Source organism: Actinia tenebrosa, unplaced genomic scaffold, assembly GCF_029948245.1.
Source record: "Actinia tenebrosa isolate PJP-AT-01 unplaced genomic scaffold, QUT_ActTen_1.0 PGA_scaffold6__47_contigs__length_16458017, whole genome shotgun sequence".
In the NCBI taxonomy this organism is placed as follows: Eukaryota; Metazoa; Cnidaria; class Anthozoa; order Actiniaria; family Actiniidae; genus Actinia; species Actinia tenebrosa.
In genome coordinates, this window is record NW_028292583.1 from 8,600,050 (window position 1) to 8,616,738 (window position 16,689).

Sequence of the window (16,689 nt, forward strand, 5' to 3'; positions counted from 1 at the left end):
ATACTTAAAACTATTCTAGATTCTTCCTACAAACTATAAAAAAGATGTTTCTGGGCTTATAGCAATACTATGCTGGCAAAGCTCCATGTAGACATAAGATCACGCCCACCTTAAGGCAAACACCAACTGTTAGCTATCAATCTCGCGCGATCGACCGTGGACAGCCCAGGGTCAATAGACCGGGTGATAGACCAGTTATTTTGTTTTCGAGAAAGAAATTTGAAGCTTGATTAGTTTGGTCTTGTTAAGCAAATTCTTTGTAGAATGTTCGGTTCTATTGCTTTGACAATTCAAGCCTTAAAAAATACGCGCGAGTATTACATTGCTGCAGTCGTGAGAGATTGGGATTATCCTCCAAGTGGAGTGAATAAAGCTAATGGACTCAAACTAAAAGACGACAGGTAAAATTTCTATGCTGGTTGTTCTGTAGATATACATACATACATCAAGAGTTATCATTACAGTAATTTCATTTCAGTATTTAAAACTGAGACAGCATTCGTGCCTCATGCCAGGGAAGGCCGGGTTCTGCTTTCGCATTGTACGAGCACTAAATAAGGAAGAAGTCTAATAAAATACAACATCCTGAAATCCATAATTATTGTACACAGCAGACATACTCCAAACGTTTCTTCGTGTTGGTCAGACTGCGGACAGAGTTTCGTTATGCAACAGACCGGTTCCAGTTTTGCCACGAGTTTCATGATTTGTTTTGACTAGTCGTGAAACCCGGTCAGTATTTAATAGTCGTTGAGAGTATGTGGACCGCGTGGCACTAATGAAATAGTAGAAGATAATATAGGTAAGTTGTAGTGCTTGGGAACGAGGTTATTCCGGGCGAAAGCCCTTGGAATTAAATTCGGAAAAATTAATTTCCGACCTCGCTATTTCACCCCGCCCTGCTCTCAGTCTGACCTCTAGCTCAGCTGGTAGAGCATCGGTAGTACAATTCCGAAGGTCGTGGGTTCGAATCCCAGCGAGGTCGGAAATTAATTTCTCCGAATTTAATTCCAAGGGCTTTCGCCCGGAATAACCTCGTTCCCAAGCACTACAACTTACCTATATTATCTTCTACTATTTAATAGTCGTTGTAATAGAGTGACCACAGCAAATCCGTGAAACTTTAGTACACCTTTTGCTGTTCATTAACCGCAAAGGAATATTCATTGAAGGTCTTTCATTAAGATATGCGAAATTTATAAAACCGTTTATGATATCACACTGTCTTTCATTTCATTATATTTTCCCTTTCATTTCATCCTCAGCTACTCTACTCCATGTTATCCCATGGAATGTCATATTATGTCACATTATACCATGGTTATGAGGTTCTTACAGAGACAGCCTCTTAATTACTAGACTTAATATTACATTAAAATTAAGAAAAAGTGCTACTACTAGGTAGAAGTTTACAGAAATTAAAGCACCAGGCAGCTTGCATTACTTTAAATGAATTCTTAAAAATGGTAATAAAAAAGAACAAAGAAAGGATTACATAAATCAATATTAAGATAAATTATTTCTTAATTTCTTAAAACATTGTCAGAGCAAGTTGCTACTTAATTTTAAACTAGTTGCCTAAGATTTGCCATTTTGCATGACTTCGTAAAATATCACTTCTCTCGAAACAAGTGCTAAAATACATTCTCTAAGGAGGGCATATTTTAGAGGCTTATGCGTAAACCTTAACAAACCGAGAGAATAGGCCACGTTCGATATCTTAAAATTCAGATTTGATTGTGAAGCTTTAATTTGTATGGCACTTCATTTTTTATGACACATACATGTGGATCACCAAATACATTTATTGGTATAAGAAGAAAATAATGTACCATTTACAGCTTTCCTTAAGCTTGTTTTGGTGGAAAATCTAATTGGTTTACTACCCAACAACATAATAATTGAATGTACAGCACTATATCTACTGATGCTTTTGGATTTAATGCAATTTTGGACATTTGAATCCAGAGAGCCTTGGCATCCTGTTTGGATTTTATTATAATGTCGAACGTGGCCTATTGGATAGGATGAATGATACTTCCCACAACTACCAACTGAAGCCAAAGAAAGTACTTTAGACTTAAGCTTGATAAGAAGTTCGAAGGAAGCTAGTTGCAGGACAACTAAGAGGTGATGCATTATTTCTGGAACTACCCTGTTTTCCTCAGTTATTAAAATGACTATTAATTGGAAATAAAAGGAATGCTTTGGGAAGTCCATTTGAATAATGATCAATAAGGCTGTCAAACTTTAGAAGAAGTCCAGTTTGGGTTAGAGTTTGTACTGTGTATTGATACAGCATCTGGATTGGAGGGGACTTCCACTGTCATTCGAGAATCTATCTCATGCTGCAACTCTTCACACTTGTTACGAAGCTAAAGATCATAAGGATTGACAGACTTTAAAACTTCAATTGCTTTTGAACTATAGTATTTAAATTGGAATTAAAGCATGTTGAGATTTGTATCCTCACCTGTTCACAAAGGCAAAACAGCTCACGATTTCGCAGTTCTTCAGACTCCTTTAAGAATACAAAGTTAACATTTAATCATAAATGATATTTGTAAGTAAGCAGTTAACAAATTAAGTGGCAATTAGCGAGCTGGTATACATAATAGTAGTTGCAATTGATTGAAAAGGTTAATTTTTTTTACATACTTGTGCCTGCATTCTTGGATTCCACCTTATGTAGTAATGAGTCCATAACTCTAGTCTGCGCATGCTGGGCACAGGGAATAGAACCTGAACAAAAGATTGAATTTATTAATACAATTTCACATTTTTTTGAGGTTTTGTCACAATTGTACAGTTAAAGACCCTTTGCAGCTTCATTTCACCACAGGTATTCCAGTGGTATGCGCTTTTAAAACAATCATTAGTTTCCCTCATTATAGATACTTCTTGCTGTTGCTGTCCTTGGGGTCTCTTATATTATCCCTATTTCTTCTCCAGGCATCGTAAATCAAGCAAATCTTGTGTCTATTGAGTAATTTTTTGTCGTTATATATTTTGCTCACTTTCCAGAAAAGTCTGCCCTCCTGTAAGGTTTCCCTGTTGTTTGGTTTTCAATATCTGGAAATTAAAGTACTTATAACTTCCAGCAACTTTTCCACATCCAACGACAACTTTTGTGGCCCTACAAATAAACTAGCCAGTGGAACAGCTGTAAACACAACTTAAATTATTAAATAAATTTTATTGTATTTTAATGTCTGAACAACTTACATGCTGGTGTAAATATGGTGCATAAAGAGGATTTTTGAATTCCATATTCTGAAACAAAATTTTAAAAAATTAAGAAATTGTAAATAATATTAGTTTATGTATTTTTCTAGGTCACTGTTTTGCATTTGCTTTGGTTGATTTGGCTGAGTGGGGATTAGTTTTTGTCCCATACTCCTCACACCCCTCCCTTGGGGATACTGGACTAGCTACTAATCCTCGCTCAGCCAAAATGACCAATGAAAGCAAACAAAACAGAGACCAAGGGAAATACAGGGACTGCTTGCAGTCTAAGCCAAGAAGACAGTTTTGAGGATCAGGATTTTAGATAATTAGCTTACATTGGAATTTATATAGGACCATAGTGACACAGTCTTGCTTTTAAGATCCTGTGAAGTTAAAGATAAGAGAGTCAGTTTTAATTAATTATATGACAATTTTATTAATTAAAAAGACTAGATCATAAGATGGTATTGGTAGGTATCAGACTAGATCATAAGATGGTATTGGTAGGTATCAGACTAGATCATAGGATGGTATTGGTAGGTATCAGACTAGATCATAGGATGGTATTGGTAGGTATCAGACTAGATCATAGGATGGTATTGGTAGGTATCAGACTAGATCATAGGATGGTGTTGGTAGGTATCAGACTAGATCATAAGATGGTATTGGTAGGTATCAGACTAGATCATAGGATGGTATTGGTAGGTATCAGACTAGATCATAGCATGGTATTGGTAGGTATCAGACTAGATCATAAGATGGTATTGGTAGGTATCAGACTAGATCATAGGATGGTATTGGTAGGTATCAGACCAGATCATGAGATGGTATTGGTAGGTATCAGACTAGATCATAGGATGGTATTGGTAGGTATCAGACCAGATCATAGGATGGTATTGGTAGGTATCAGACTAGATCATAAGATGGTATTGGTAGGTATCAGACTAGATCATAGGATGGTATTGGTAGGTATCAGACTAGATCACAGGATGGTATTGGTAGGTATCAGACCAGATCATGAGATGGTATTGGTAGGTATCAGACTAGATCACAGGATGGTGTTGGTAGGTATCAGACTAGATCATAAGATGGTATTGGTAGGTATCAGACTACATCATGAGATGGTAATCAGGGTGTTGGTACAGTATACATTAAGGAAAATGGGCACGAAGCAAACAAAAACAAGTTTTAATACAAATACAAACCTCTTTTTCTCTTTGTATTTCTGAGTTACACAGGAAAGTCCCAAACATGCAACTACATGTACAAAAAATCAAATAAAATAAACACAAAATTTAATATTACAATGATCTAATTTTTTATAATTATTAATATTAATATTATTAATGATGATTAGACTAACAAGGTCATGAAGCGATTTAAAGAGGGTTCCTCTTATAAAATAAATACAAAAAATATTTTAAAAAGCTATTCCTAAATGAAGATAAACATAATTATATTAAAAATATGATCCACAAATCCAACCCTTCCCCCCCCCCCCCCCACACACACTTCAAATAAACAAAGTAACAAATTTGTTTACAATTTTAATTATGATTATTTTTTAATTACAATTATTTATCATTTTCAAATTGTAAGATTTTCCAAATAATTTACCTGTATAAATGGTCCAAGATTGTTATCAGAAATATTTCATTAAATTCAAAGGCACAAGGGAACTATGAACACATAAACAACAATATCATCAGCACACATTGTAGAAGTAATGAAGATTGTCAGCATTATTAATCATAACTTACTATAAATCAATAGAAGAAATTTAATGTCATTGATTGATATCAACAAATAAAGAAGATTATGAACTTAGATTCTAGAGAGAAGCATGGAGTGTTCAGTTACATGTATGATAAAACATATGTCAGAAGGTCATACATCATAAGAAGAATACTGGTAATAAATTGTTGATTTACTCAGACAGGGCTTTGAAGCTCTCTCTCAAGAACCCAAAACAAGCTGTGGGTTGTTAACCTTTAGTTAAATTATATTACATAAAGGACATGTATGATATATAATAAAAGAACAACTAGTTGTTTCACTCACTTGCTTGGTGACTTGCCAGACACAGTCAATAAATTGAAGGAAGACAGGTGATCTCTGGTCATCAGTATAGTTCTTGTCTCCATGACCATAACGCTGAAGTGAACAACATTCATTACAATAACACATTGACTTATTTGTTATGATCAATTTTTATAACTACAGTTTACTATTAAAATCACTCACTAACTGACCTGGGTAAACTTGTGACCAAAAGACAGCCATTCCTTCTCAATGAGTACCTAACAAAGTTTTGAAGAAGTACTAATGTCAATGTCTGAACTGAATTGATATGACAAATAAGGTGCAAACTTTGGGTGAAATGTTACATGATTCACACCAATTTTGACATCACACTTTCATTATCAGCACTCAGTATCACGTTTGAAAATCATTTTCAAACCATTTTATGGACAACTATTTAATTTCTCAAATTATTGAAATCATTTTCTAAAATCAGGGTTTCCAGGGGTCAGGGAAAAGTCAGGGAATTTTGTTTAAAGTTAACCATGTGATACTCATACTGTCTGCAATTTTCGAATAGACTGATAAATCTTTTCAAATAATGAAAAAATATTGAAGTATTTAGTAATATTTATGCCGGACAGTTTAATTATGTTGGGTATCCTGTGTAATATGATAAGAACGGGGCCTAGGTAAAAGTTAGCCATCTGGCCCATGGTCGCCCATGCAGCTCAACAAGGTCAGTGAAAACTGTTATTTCGTCAGGGAAAAGTCAGGGAATTTTTATTTTCAAAATGGCTGGGAACCCTGAAAATACGATATGCATGCAGATCTTTTTAAAAGGCATGACTAAATTACTACTTCCCAAAGCTCACCATTCTGATAATATATTCATTTTACCTCAAATCCACTTATTGTTCTGTAGTAAGGGTCTAACAACAGCATAGCAAGTGCAGTCAACTACATGCAAAGAAAATGTAGAAAATATGTATGCAACCTTTGGCAAAACTAGGTAACCATTTCATACAGCTCTAGACCAAAGCACTCTATACATGGTTATACAGTACTTCTACACAGGGCTATACAGTTCAATATACAGTACAGCTCTATACAGCACCGTGCAGCTCTCAATATACCAGGCCTATACATGACTATACAGGTCTATAGAGGGCTATTCATGTCTATACAGCTCTCAATATATCAGGCCTATACATGACTATACAGGTCCATAGAGGGCTATGCATGTCTATACAGCTCTCAATATATCAGGCCTATACTCATGACTACACAGGTCTATAGAGGGCTGCACAGACTATACAGACTATGTTTAATGCAGATTTACAGTTGGAAAATAAGTAATAACCAAATTATAAGCTTAAGTATTATATGGTAAATTAATGTTTTAACAACTAATATTCATTTTCTCTGTCTATCAATCCATCGATTTACCCACTAACAAAGACAGACAGAAAAACGTATACTAGCTCTGTTTTTGGCAGTCTTGGAGAACTGTACTATTCATTCACTAACTAAATACTTGAATTGGCATCACATGTCAACCTACCTGTGATGTTCTATCCCATCCATCACTGCAGTGCACTACAACTGATGTCCTACATCTATCAACTGCATCAGCAATACGAACAGCCCCTGCTAATATGACCTAATCAGTTGAGATGTAAAGAAAGGATGAAGATTATAATGATCCATTTAGCCAACTACTACCAAATTATATTTTAACTATTTCATTACGGAACCCTGCTTGTCTTTTTATTCTATCGATTTTGCCATTTAGGTCAAGCTCCCCTCAAGCCCACTGCTCAGTCATCATAGGAAGAGGAAGAAAACAACCAGTCCTCATTTTTCAAGGTTATATCGCTAACAAATTATTGTCAAGCTAAATAAATAGTATATCTGGACCAGTGGGAGACTTACCTTGATGTAGTCTAGCCAGTGAGTGTTTTCTAGATTAGTCAGCCAATGAGCATCATCAATTGTTGGAAAGCAAATGTCTTTGAGCTTTCTAAGACTGTATGACAAAAAAGTCCAATATTATAATAAATCTTGAAAGTTATTACTGATTATTACTATTAAACTGGTTATTATGGTCTTAAAAAAACGATACGTGAGATGACATGATAATTGAAACAGGAACTCCGTGCAATAAATTATATCTTTTATCATAAACAGGGTCTACAAATTTGAGTTTTTTTATCATAAACAGGGTACCCCTTTCAGAATCTCAGCGGAACACCTCTACCCAAATTCTGGCAGAGTAACCCCCTGGGACCTAATCTCCCTATCAATTTAACTTATAGCAGGGACTGCCTATAGCTAGGAGGGGTGGTAGCTATAGGATCGTATCCTAGCTACTAGGATTACACATTTGTTCTAGCAAATCCTCCACCACTGCAATAAATTTGTACCCATTTTTTTGTGAGAGCCTACATAGCAGTTGATGTAATATATTCATAAAATACAATGAATCATATCTTTTGAATTCAATATAATACAATACAATACAATAGAATTTCTGAATACATTAAAATACATCTACAAAGCTTTTCGCTGTGGTATCACAGTGTGGGACAATCACAACAGAGCTAGGCTCCAAACTAAGTGAAAGCCCAAAGATCAAATTAGAATTTAGAAGTTGATTTTTGAGGAGCGAGGAAAACCGGAGAACCCAGAGAAAAACCCTCAAAGCACAGGAGAGAACCAACAAACAACTCTTCTCACATCTAGATCGGCAGGACTCGAACTCGGGCCGCATTGGTGAGAGGCGACGCATTAACAGCGCACGCCACCAGTGCTTCCCCAGTGCTTTTACACAACTGATCATGCATGAGTGCTATATGTAGGTTCTCCCTTCCGAGGACAGAGTTAAGTTTGGATAATATCAGAAAGCCATTTCTGAAATTATATATTTAGCTTCCCAATTCAAAATTTGCTCCACGGTTCCTGTCATACCGGCCAACACCTACCTTTCTCTCATGACATGAATATTTGCTATATCCAAGAAAATGACCTCAGTGTTCTGGTAGTTTTCCTCTGTTTCATATCCACCTCCTTTAGCCTGAATAACAATAAATTTAGAAAAAATATATATATATGACACATGATGGAAATATAAACAAGAAGCTCTGAGAGCATAGACTGGGTTGCCTGCAATATGCCCAGACTCAGAGCTGAACAAATAGTTGTTGTGCAAAAATTTGGGGTGACAAATAAGTAAAATTCTTTAACAGCATTTTGGAATTCTTATAGACATCTTTCTTGTTTTACTACAGTACTTGATTATTTCTAACCCTTCACTGAGCCTTGAATCTCAGTAGCAAACAAAAACGAACATGCCTAAACATTGAATTTATTGTGACACATGATACGCAGCCCTGCCCCCAATCAATCACTTTGGTAAACTAGTGATAATGATTGACAACCAAGGGCGGATCCAGCCAAAATTTTAGGGGGGGCTAATTGAGTTTCTTCTGTCAACACAACGGAAAACATAAAAAAAGCATCTAATTCTTCAGTTTTGTTGTTGTTTTTTTCTGCTGACTGAAGGGGGCTCCCCCTTTGCCCCCCCCCCCCCCCCCCGCTGGATCCGCCCTTGACAACTTTCACATGCTAAGTATCAGTATACACAGGATCCCTGTATCATATCCCTGCATGGCCTCTTGGGTAAAAAAAATATAATTGGAGAAACAAGACACATTGTTAGACTGGGCTTCCACAGGCAACCCAGTAATGTTTGCAATGGTTATCTATTAAATCCCATTATCCTAGTACCTGGTTAGCAAGAGCATTGATTCTTGGCCGGGCATCCATTATAAGCAGCTTGTGGCACTGAGGATTCGCATCTAATATTGCCTTAAAATTAGCAAAAATTATAGTTTATTATTTTGTGAATAATGAAAAATGGATTGTGTTCAAATACCATGCAATCTGCCAACATAATCAATCAGCATTCACTATCATTATACCTAATATGATATTTCTGTTATAGAAATTATTTATCATTTGCCACTAGCTGAAAGAAAATCAGGAAAAAAATCCAAGTCCCTGACAGGAATCAAACCCATGACCTTCCAAATACCAGTCGGACGTTCTGACCACCGAGCTGCAGGAAAGACTCATCTTGAGTGGTCATTTATCACTATCAACTTCATCATAACCATCATGCATTACCAGCATTATCAACTGCAATTAAATACCTGAAAATACTTTTCATCATCTTTGTTCCTCGTTCTGTTCATGACTCCAGCAGTTGGTTGACTTGCTCTTGTTATTGAGGCATTATTGTTAGGATGAAGCCATGACAAAACCTAATACAAAACCAGTTTTATTACTTGAACAATGCTTTGTTACTTATGTTACCAACTACTGTGTGCTTTTTTTTCATTAAATAAGTAACATTCAATATGATCAAGACATTATCCTATCCTTACAGGAAGTCTGCCTCTGCTTCGAAACATTGCTACTTTCTTGATGTCTTCATCTGTCACTGACGATGGTACCCCTAGCTATAAGAGTAAGACAATATAATACAGAATGGTTTTCATGTGCTAAAGAATGGCAGAGGGGACCAAAGTTTTGGATAGTGAAAAACTCTGTCTAAGTGATACCCTGCCCGGGGGTACTCTTGCCCGTAGGGATGTGCCGCTGAACCCTGACCCCAGTTCCAGAGTATATATTGCTGAAATTCATACCCTGTTCCAGAGCAAGATCACTGAAAATCATACCCTGTTCCAGTATTGCAAAAATGGATGCCCTGTTCTAGAGAGGAGAGAGCGTGATTTCATATACATGTACCCTGTCCCAGAGCAAGCACGGTTTTATATACCCTGTTCTAGAGAAGAATCACTGAAAACCATACCCTGTTTGGCAGCACATACCCGTATAGCGAATATAGGGCAGTACCCCCCCCCCCCCCCCTTGGGAGTGTTACTTGGTTTCTGAATAAAGGAGTTGATTGATACTTACTATGGCAGGGTAGGTATCACATATCTCATACTTCTCATTAATCTTGGTTACATGCCAGCAATCAGTCGGCAACCCCTGAAAATTAAATATTATTAAAACACTCATTAATAATTCATAAGCTTATGGTCCAATTGGAGCCACCATACACGTCACGTACATGAACCTTTATACCCGATAAAGTCCTCTTCATTAGTATTCAAGTGATTTTATATAAAGACACATGTGTCTTTATATAAAGACACATGTGATCTTTATATAAAGACCACTCCAATACTATGAGGATGACTTCATCAGGGATGAAGTATGCATCCAAGTTTAGATGAAGACATAGAGCTTCATCAAGGTCATAGTCAACCCTAATGATCTTTGACTAACGTGCCTGTCTTTGCCTTGGCACGCAATATCCAACGTGTGGGAGCTTCTATTGAATCTGGTTGCGCATGCCCATGATGTCAAATCTCTATCAAAGTATAAAAATCCATGTTTGTGACATGTATGGTGGCTCCAGCTGAACCAAAATCTAATAAATTGTTCATGAGTGTTTTAAGCAGTTCAAAAAACTCGTAGATTGTGTTTTATCAGGTATAAAACACTCCTACTCGTTTTTTAAACACTACTTATATTAAAAGTTTGATACAATATATTATATCATAGTTTAAAGTGCCTATGACACCTAACTCAATATTGATCAGCATTGATTCTAAATAATGAAATAAAAAATTGAATTGAATAGTAAAATATTTTTATATGGTTTGAGTGATGCATCTTGGAGATATCAAGGTTTATACTCCCAATATGTTAAGGATGTGACATCAAAGGAGGCATTATTAAATATACCAAACGTTTCTGGGGCAGTAAAATATCCTGTATAAAACATAATTGTCTTACTTAGGATTTTTAAAAAAAAGTTCTAGCAAAAAACATTTTCTCATAGTAATCAGTGTTTCAATTTCCATGTGATGGCAGATGATGTAACATCAAAAAAAAACATTTACTTCATCAATGAATGATATTTTTGTTTCTTTTATTTCTGTAAATTTTTGAAAGTTTGCACTTTGTACCACAGTTTTGCCTACTACCATGTTTTAATGGTTTATTTTAATACTTGATCTAGCAGAACATTATAAGTTCACACAAAGTGAGCTAAAAATAAAACATCTAGAGATTTTCTGCCATTTGATTGGATGCATATGGCGCCTAAAAATGATTGATTCCTTTGTTTCTACAGTGCTGTGATTGGATAGCTATGAAAAATTGTCAAAAAAAGTTTGAAGTGTTCATGGTTTGAGTGTCCGCACTGTAAAGCCTCGTAAAGCTCAGTCTCACTTACAGTAGTGACCACCCACAAAATCTTATTGACTAGCATTCCTGTCCTCAAATAATATTATTGACATGCTGTCTTCACCTTGTCAGAGCCTTTTTGGACTGCATGACAGTGACCTACAAATCTCACTATTTACAAAATTAGGTTATTAGACATTGAATATACATACAAGTCTTTCAAATTCAGCTTCAACATCAAACACCTCCCATCCATTAACTTCATATTCTTCTTTCAATGAGAATGCAAAAAAAGGCTGAAATAGAAATATTGTACATATTTTGAAATTATTCATTTGCTCTATAATTTAATTTTATAATAAATAATAATAATGATAATTCAAGGATGTAAGTAGAGCATAATCTTTATTGGGGAGGAGGGGAGGGGAGGACTAGTCCCCCTGGCTTCTACATCCATGAATCTACAGGTTCAGTGAGATGCTCCTTGAGGAGGTCTTTGTGTTAACTTGTTCCTAATCATCACCTTCACTATTATCACCGAATACTAGTTGTTTCTACCCATGTTATTTTATTGGTCATTTTGATACACACTTTATGGTCATTTCAGTACATGTCTTATTTAAGTCATAACATAATAATATATTATGACAAAAAAAAAACATGAGATAACATTATATTACAAAGTAGTTTTGATGTTTTGAATATTGCTAACTGCAAGAAAGATCATCAAATTTTGCCAATATGATACAAATGATGGGCGATAACAAATAATCATTGAAAAGTTTTTCCGAATATCTCCCGAAAATACATCCGAATTTAAGATGTGAAATATTGGTTAGACCATGAAATGAATTAAATTTGGATTAATTTTGAACAGTATCTGATTTCCTACTTATGGAGGGACTTACTTACTTACGTCACTCAATGACATACAGTGTAGTGGTTACTGCTTTTTTCAGAAGCCAGTATAGCCACAAAAATGACATTAACATCATCTATAATCACCATAATCATCATATCACAGACTTACCTTTCCAGATGAAGTTGGGAATGCATAATTCTGAAAAGAGAAATGGGAAATGATTGCACAATGAATAATGTACTGTACTCCATATTAAATTCAAAAGAATTACAAGTAAACAGTGAAGACACTCAAACCATGAACACTTGACTTTATTCAGACTTAAATTTTTCTGAGGTTTTTACTGCTTCAAACACTCTAAGAATGATCAAAAGACAACTTATTTCTAAATGATTCACTCAAGGGATGCATGTTAAAAAAGGAGTAAAAAAGCATAAAGTGTTCATGGTTAGAGTGTCCTCACTGTAAAACGTCAATATTCATTCTCTACCGTAAGTTTGTCATAGACTAATCTTCTTGAATGATTTTCTTGTTTATGGGCAAACCTCAAGTTTCTCATATCCTGAAAACATGCAAAACAAATAGCTTCAAGCACTCTCTTGGGCCTGAGCCTACAACTCTCTATACTAACACAAAATATGTACTTCATAATGCACTTATTCTTCAATCATAAGAGGTGTGTTTACCTTGCAAGAGATCTCAAGACCATAAGCATTCTCTCCTCTACTTGTAGTGCCACCTATTTTCTCAATTCGAAAGATTGAGCACAAAGGGACTTCAACAAAGAATGGAGGATCCTAAAAAAACATACTTAGAATGTTAATTATAGATATATGCTGGTGTCTTATTAAAGCCATGGACACATGGCAAAGCAATATAGCATGCAATTAATATTGCTTACATAACGAATACAATAATTGCATCATGTTGGCCGGCAGAATTGCCAAAAACTACTCAAACCCTTATACTGATACCTTGGGAATTCCAGTACATTTCACAACATTAAAGTTACCATTTTACATAGCGTTAACTAGCATTACACAAATACATTTATAAACTTACATCATCAGCTTTAAAGAATAGCTTGTAGTTTGTAACAAAGAGACTTCCTCTTACAGGACCACTGAAGGGGCACAAATAAGTCACATCCTTGGCTGTTGAGGAAGGTCAAAACACACTTCTTGGATTTAAATTGCATAATTTACAATTTTCTTATTTACACTGTTCTTAACCCTTACTTTCTATAGTACATTATCAAAATGTATTTACCAGAAGCTTGGGCTTTTTCTCCTTTTATAAGTGGTAATTCTCCAGAGTGGCTTGAATCCTGAAAAATATTGTCATAAATCACTTTTATTAAATGCAAAAACTACTACTTTCAAGACAGTGTCCTAAAACCCACTCCACTTGTAAGCAACAAGAGCTGAAAAAGAGTTAAATATTTATTTACCTTTCCATCATCATCTGCCATTGTTGATAGTGCTAAACCTTCTGCTTTGTTAAGTTGGGATTGCAGTTTCTTTGTTTCCATCACCAAACACAAATGCAACAGCCCTGAAAATAATAACAATTTTATCATTTTTCCATTTTTAGGGCAGGGGAGGGAGTTATTAGGCAACAAATATTGATAATGTTTACGAAAGACAATGACAACAATGCTTTAAAGTAACTATCTACTGTAACAGTGTAAAGACAAAGACAAACACATAAAAATACATATTTAATAGAATATAATATATATAATATTATAATAATTATGTATACTGTACATATATATAGCAAGAATCTATAAGTATCAATTATGTGCTTTGGCAAACAATAATGCTCAAACTTGTCTAATGCAAGTGTACTTAGCTGAAGAAAAAAGGCATTTCACTCAGAAAATATTAAGACGAATAAAAGTGGTGCTTTCACAACATTTTGGAATTCCTATAAATTTTGCTTTTTTTTCTAACCTGATTAACTTCTAGTGAATTCCGGCAGCCAACAAAAAGGAACATGTCTAGACATTAATTTGAGACACATCATACACTGCCCTTCCCCAAGTCAATCACTTTGATAAGATGATTGAAATGATTTTTTTACCACATTAATTTTGTGAATTTTCTTGTGCTTTCTGATTGGTCTAGAGCCGGGGGAGATAGGAGGACATACCAATAAATTACATCAGCAAATCACACACGCATGAGTAGTGGAGCCAATCAGAAAACAGCAAAAAAACAATAGCCTTTCAACATATCTTTTTATTCCCATGAAAAAATGACGGTTTACAGTCATGATGCCCCCTTGTCATGACGCCCCCATGTATACCATGATGCCCCCAGTCTGTACTACCATGACGCCCCCAGCATAAACCATGACGATGGCTATCAGGGTAAAATTACAATTCTTGTGCAGTCTAGGTTTCTGATTGGCTCCGATCCACTACCCAAAGTTGGAATGTATTGTCTTCCATTCTACATTTTAATTGATTCTCTTGTCTAATCTTGTCTAACTGGTGTAAGTGGACCCGGTTACAGTAGTTGCAGTGTAACTTTGGGAATGACTTTGACTGAATATCAGTTATTGTGACTTTTGATTTTCTTTTACAAAATATTAGTTATCTTATTATAAGCACAAAAACCTAACTTATAAATATATATATTTTATCATATCATTGATTTCTACCCATTCTCAGTTTTGGCCCAGTCACATAGGCTTGAGCCAGTTTACAACAATGTTTTTGGGACTGATTGTATATCCAAGCGACTGTTTCTTGGTTTTTGATTTTAAACTTGTTAGTTATAGAATTGTAAAAAGCACTGAATTTGTTTGCCATTTTTTCATTTTCCTGTTACCAACTCCAATTCCAACTCCAACATGGAATGAAAACCATCAGAGAGATCAATCAACACAGTAATTTTGCTTCCTGTGAGCCTCTTTCCTCCTTCTCTCACTTCCCAGAGCTTAAGATAACAGCCAGACATTGGAAAATGTCTGCACAGAATTGGAACAGTTAAATCTTTGTCTTTGTTTTTGACAAGTAACGTTGAGCCAGAAATGAGGTATGACCAAGCTAAATCTAATTTGGCCAGCCATCATGACTGCCAACTTACTGGCCGTTATTTTAAGCCCTGCTTCACAACCACCACTACCACCACCTCTTACAATCCAATAATATCTTCAGTAACCTAACTATTAAACTGAAAAAGCAAATGACATGAATGGTAATAAGGAAGTTATCATTCTGGTATATTATAGAGGGATGGCACCCACATTTATAGCATCTGTTCAATCAATCAATCAATCATCCTTATTTATACACAATAATGCCAACAGAATAACTGGTTTAAATGATGGTTGTGAATATATATAACTAAGACAAGTAACTAAGATATAATATCAATGTATAATATCGAATATTAATAAAATAATAATATCAAAAAAACTAGAGGTAAGGTCAGAGCTTGCTAGTTGAGATGAAATCTGCTAAAACAGCATTTTTGAAAGATGTAAAACTTGCTTGATTTCTAGCAGTATGAGGAAAATTGTTCAATAGTTTAGCATATGTTAGCTGAAACGGTTTAGCTTGTACCAAAGCTACGAAGTATTTTGCCTGCATTATGAGACATGCATAAATGAAACCAACCTACTGCAAAACAATACTTTACATGCTTATAAACTAATACCGCACAATCCATGAAATCATGACATTTAGATTTTTGTCGTTTCGTGAGTGGAAAAGAACAAATTTTGGCTGTATTTAATGTTACTTAAAATAAAAAGCAAATTTGGAAGTTTGATTTGCTGAGGCGTTTAGTTTTCGTTTGGTAGGAAGTTAAAAGATCATCAACTACTGAGTTGCATCGATACTGCCTGTATGTATATGATATTTCTGACACTTTTTGACCCTTTTTCTATCAAATTCTATAACAGAAAGTAAGACAAATAATAATAACGTACCCTAGATTTTGTTATTTTATGTAGGAAAACCTTGAGATTCTGTGATCTTGTCAGGCAATGATTCCATCACACACAGAGAAACGACATCTTGTTTTCAGTTGCACTCGAAAGTGCAAGAGAGAGACTGGTGCTAAATATGCAAAGCATCTCGCCCGAGGCCACGCCCGGTTACTTTTCATGAAAAAAATAACATCACGAAAACTTGCCGCCAGGAAACAACTATCCATTTCCTAAGATAATTAGTAATACAAACCGCGTTGGGAATAATCAATCAAGAATTCGAATTATTTGGGTCAATTTGAGGGGGTAAAAAATTAAGGATTTTATAGGATAGATATCATTAAACGATCTGACCGCGCATCCGGTATGAC

General features: G+C 35.3%; 1 protein-coding gene and 1 long non-coding RNA gene across 2 annotated transcripts; one reads left to right on the forward strand and one right to left on the reverse strand.

Annotated features, from left to right (window-relative positions):
* Positions 1-261: 261 nt before the first annotated feature.
* Positions 262-7,331, forward strand: LOC116307420 (uncharacterized). The gene is made up of 2 exons (XR_016121468.1): positions 262-401; positions 7,046-7,331. It is a non-coding gene; the product is annotated as an uncharacterized LOC116307420 (long non-coding RNA).
* LOC116307419 (phosphatidylinositol-3,5-bisphosphate 3-phosphatase MTMR2) lies at positions 397-16,429 on the reverse strand. Its single transcript, XM_089038559.1, has 25 exons — positions 16,319-16,429; positions 13,827-13,930; positions 13,646-13,703; positions 13,439-13,530; positions 13,063-13,173; positions 12,867-12,938; positions 12,545-12,574; positions 11,727-11,810; positions 10,234-10,308; positions 9,699-9,773; positions 9,465-9,575; positions 9,040-9,120; positions 8,235-8,326; positions 7,186-7,279; positions 6,815-6,913; positions 6,151-6,210; positions 5,481-5,528; positions 5,290-5,382; positions 4,846-4,907; positions 4,434-4,485; positions 3,564-3,611; positions 3,226-3,273; positions 2,659-2,742; positions 2,474-2,521; positions 397-2,375 (listed from the first exon to the last, which is right to left on the reverse strand). Exons 2-25 carry the CDS (start codon positions 13,905-13,907, stop codon positions 2,244-2,246), a joined length of 1,830 nt encoding a protein of 609 aa, XP_088894685.1. The 5' UTR covers positions 13,908-13,930; positions 16,319-16,429; the 3' UTR covers positions 397-2,243.
* Between the last annotated feature and the right edge of the window lie 260 nt (positions 16,430-16,689).

What these genes read in the sequence shown, in the direction of transcription:
- LOC116307419 (XM_089038559.1), bottom strand. Translation starts at nt 13,907, where the DNA reads ATGGAAACAAAGAAACTGCAATCCCAACTTAACAAAGCAGAAGGTTTA. An exon ending in GAAGCAGAGGCAGACTTCCT is followed by an intron (nt 9,576 to 9,698) that starts GTAAGGATAGGA and finishes GTTTTGTATTAG; the next exon opens with GTTTTGTCATGGCTTCATCC. An exon ending in ACTGGCTAGACTACATCAAG is followed by an intron (nt 6,914 to 7,185) that starts GTAAGTCTCCCA and finishes TCAACTGATTAG; the next exon opens with GTCATATTAGCAGGGGCTGT.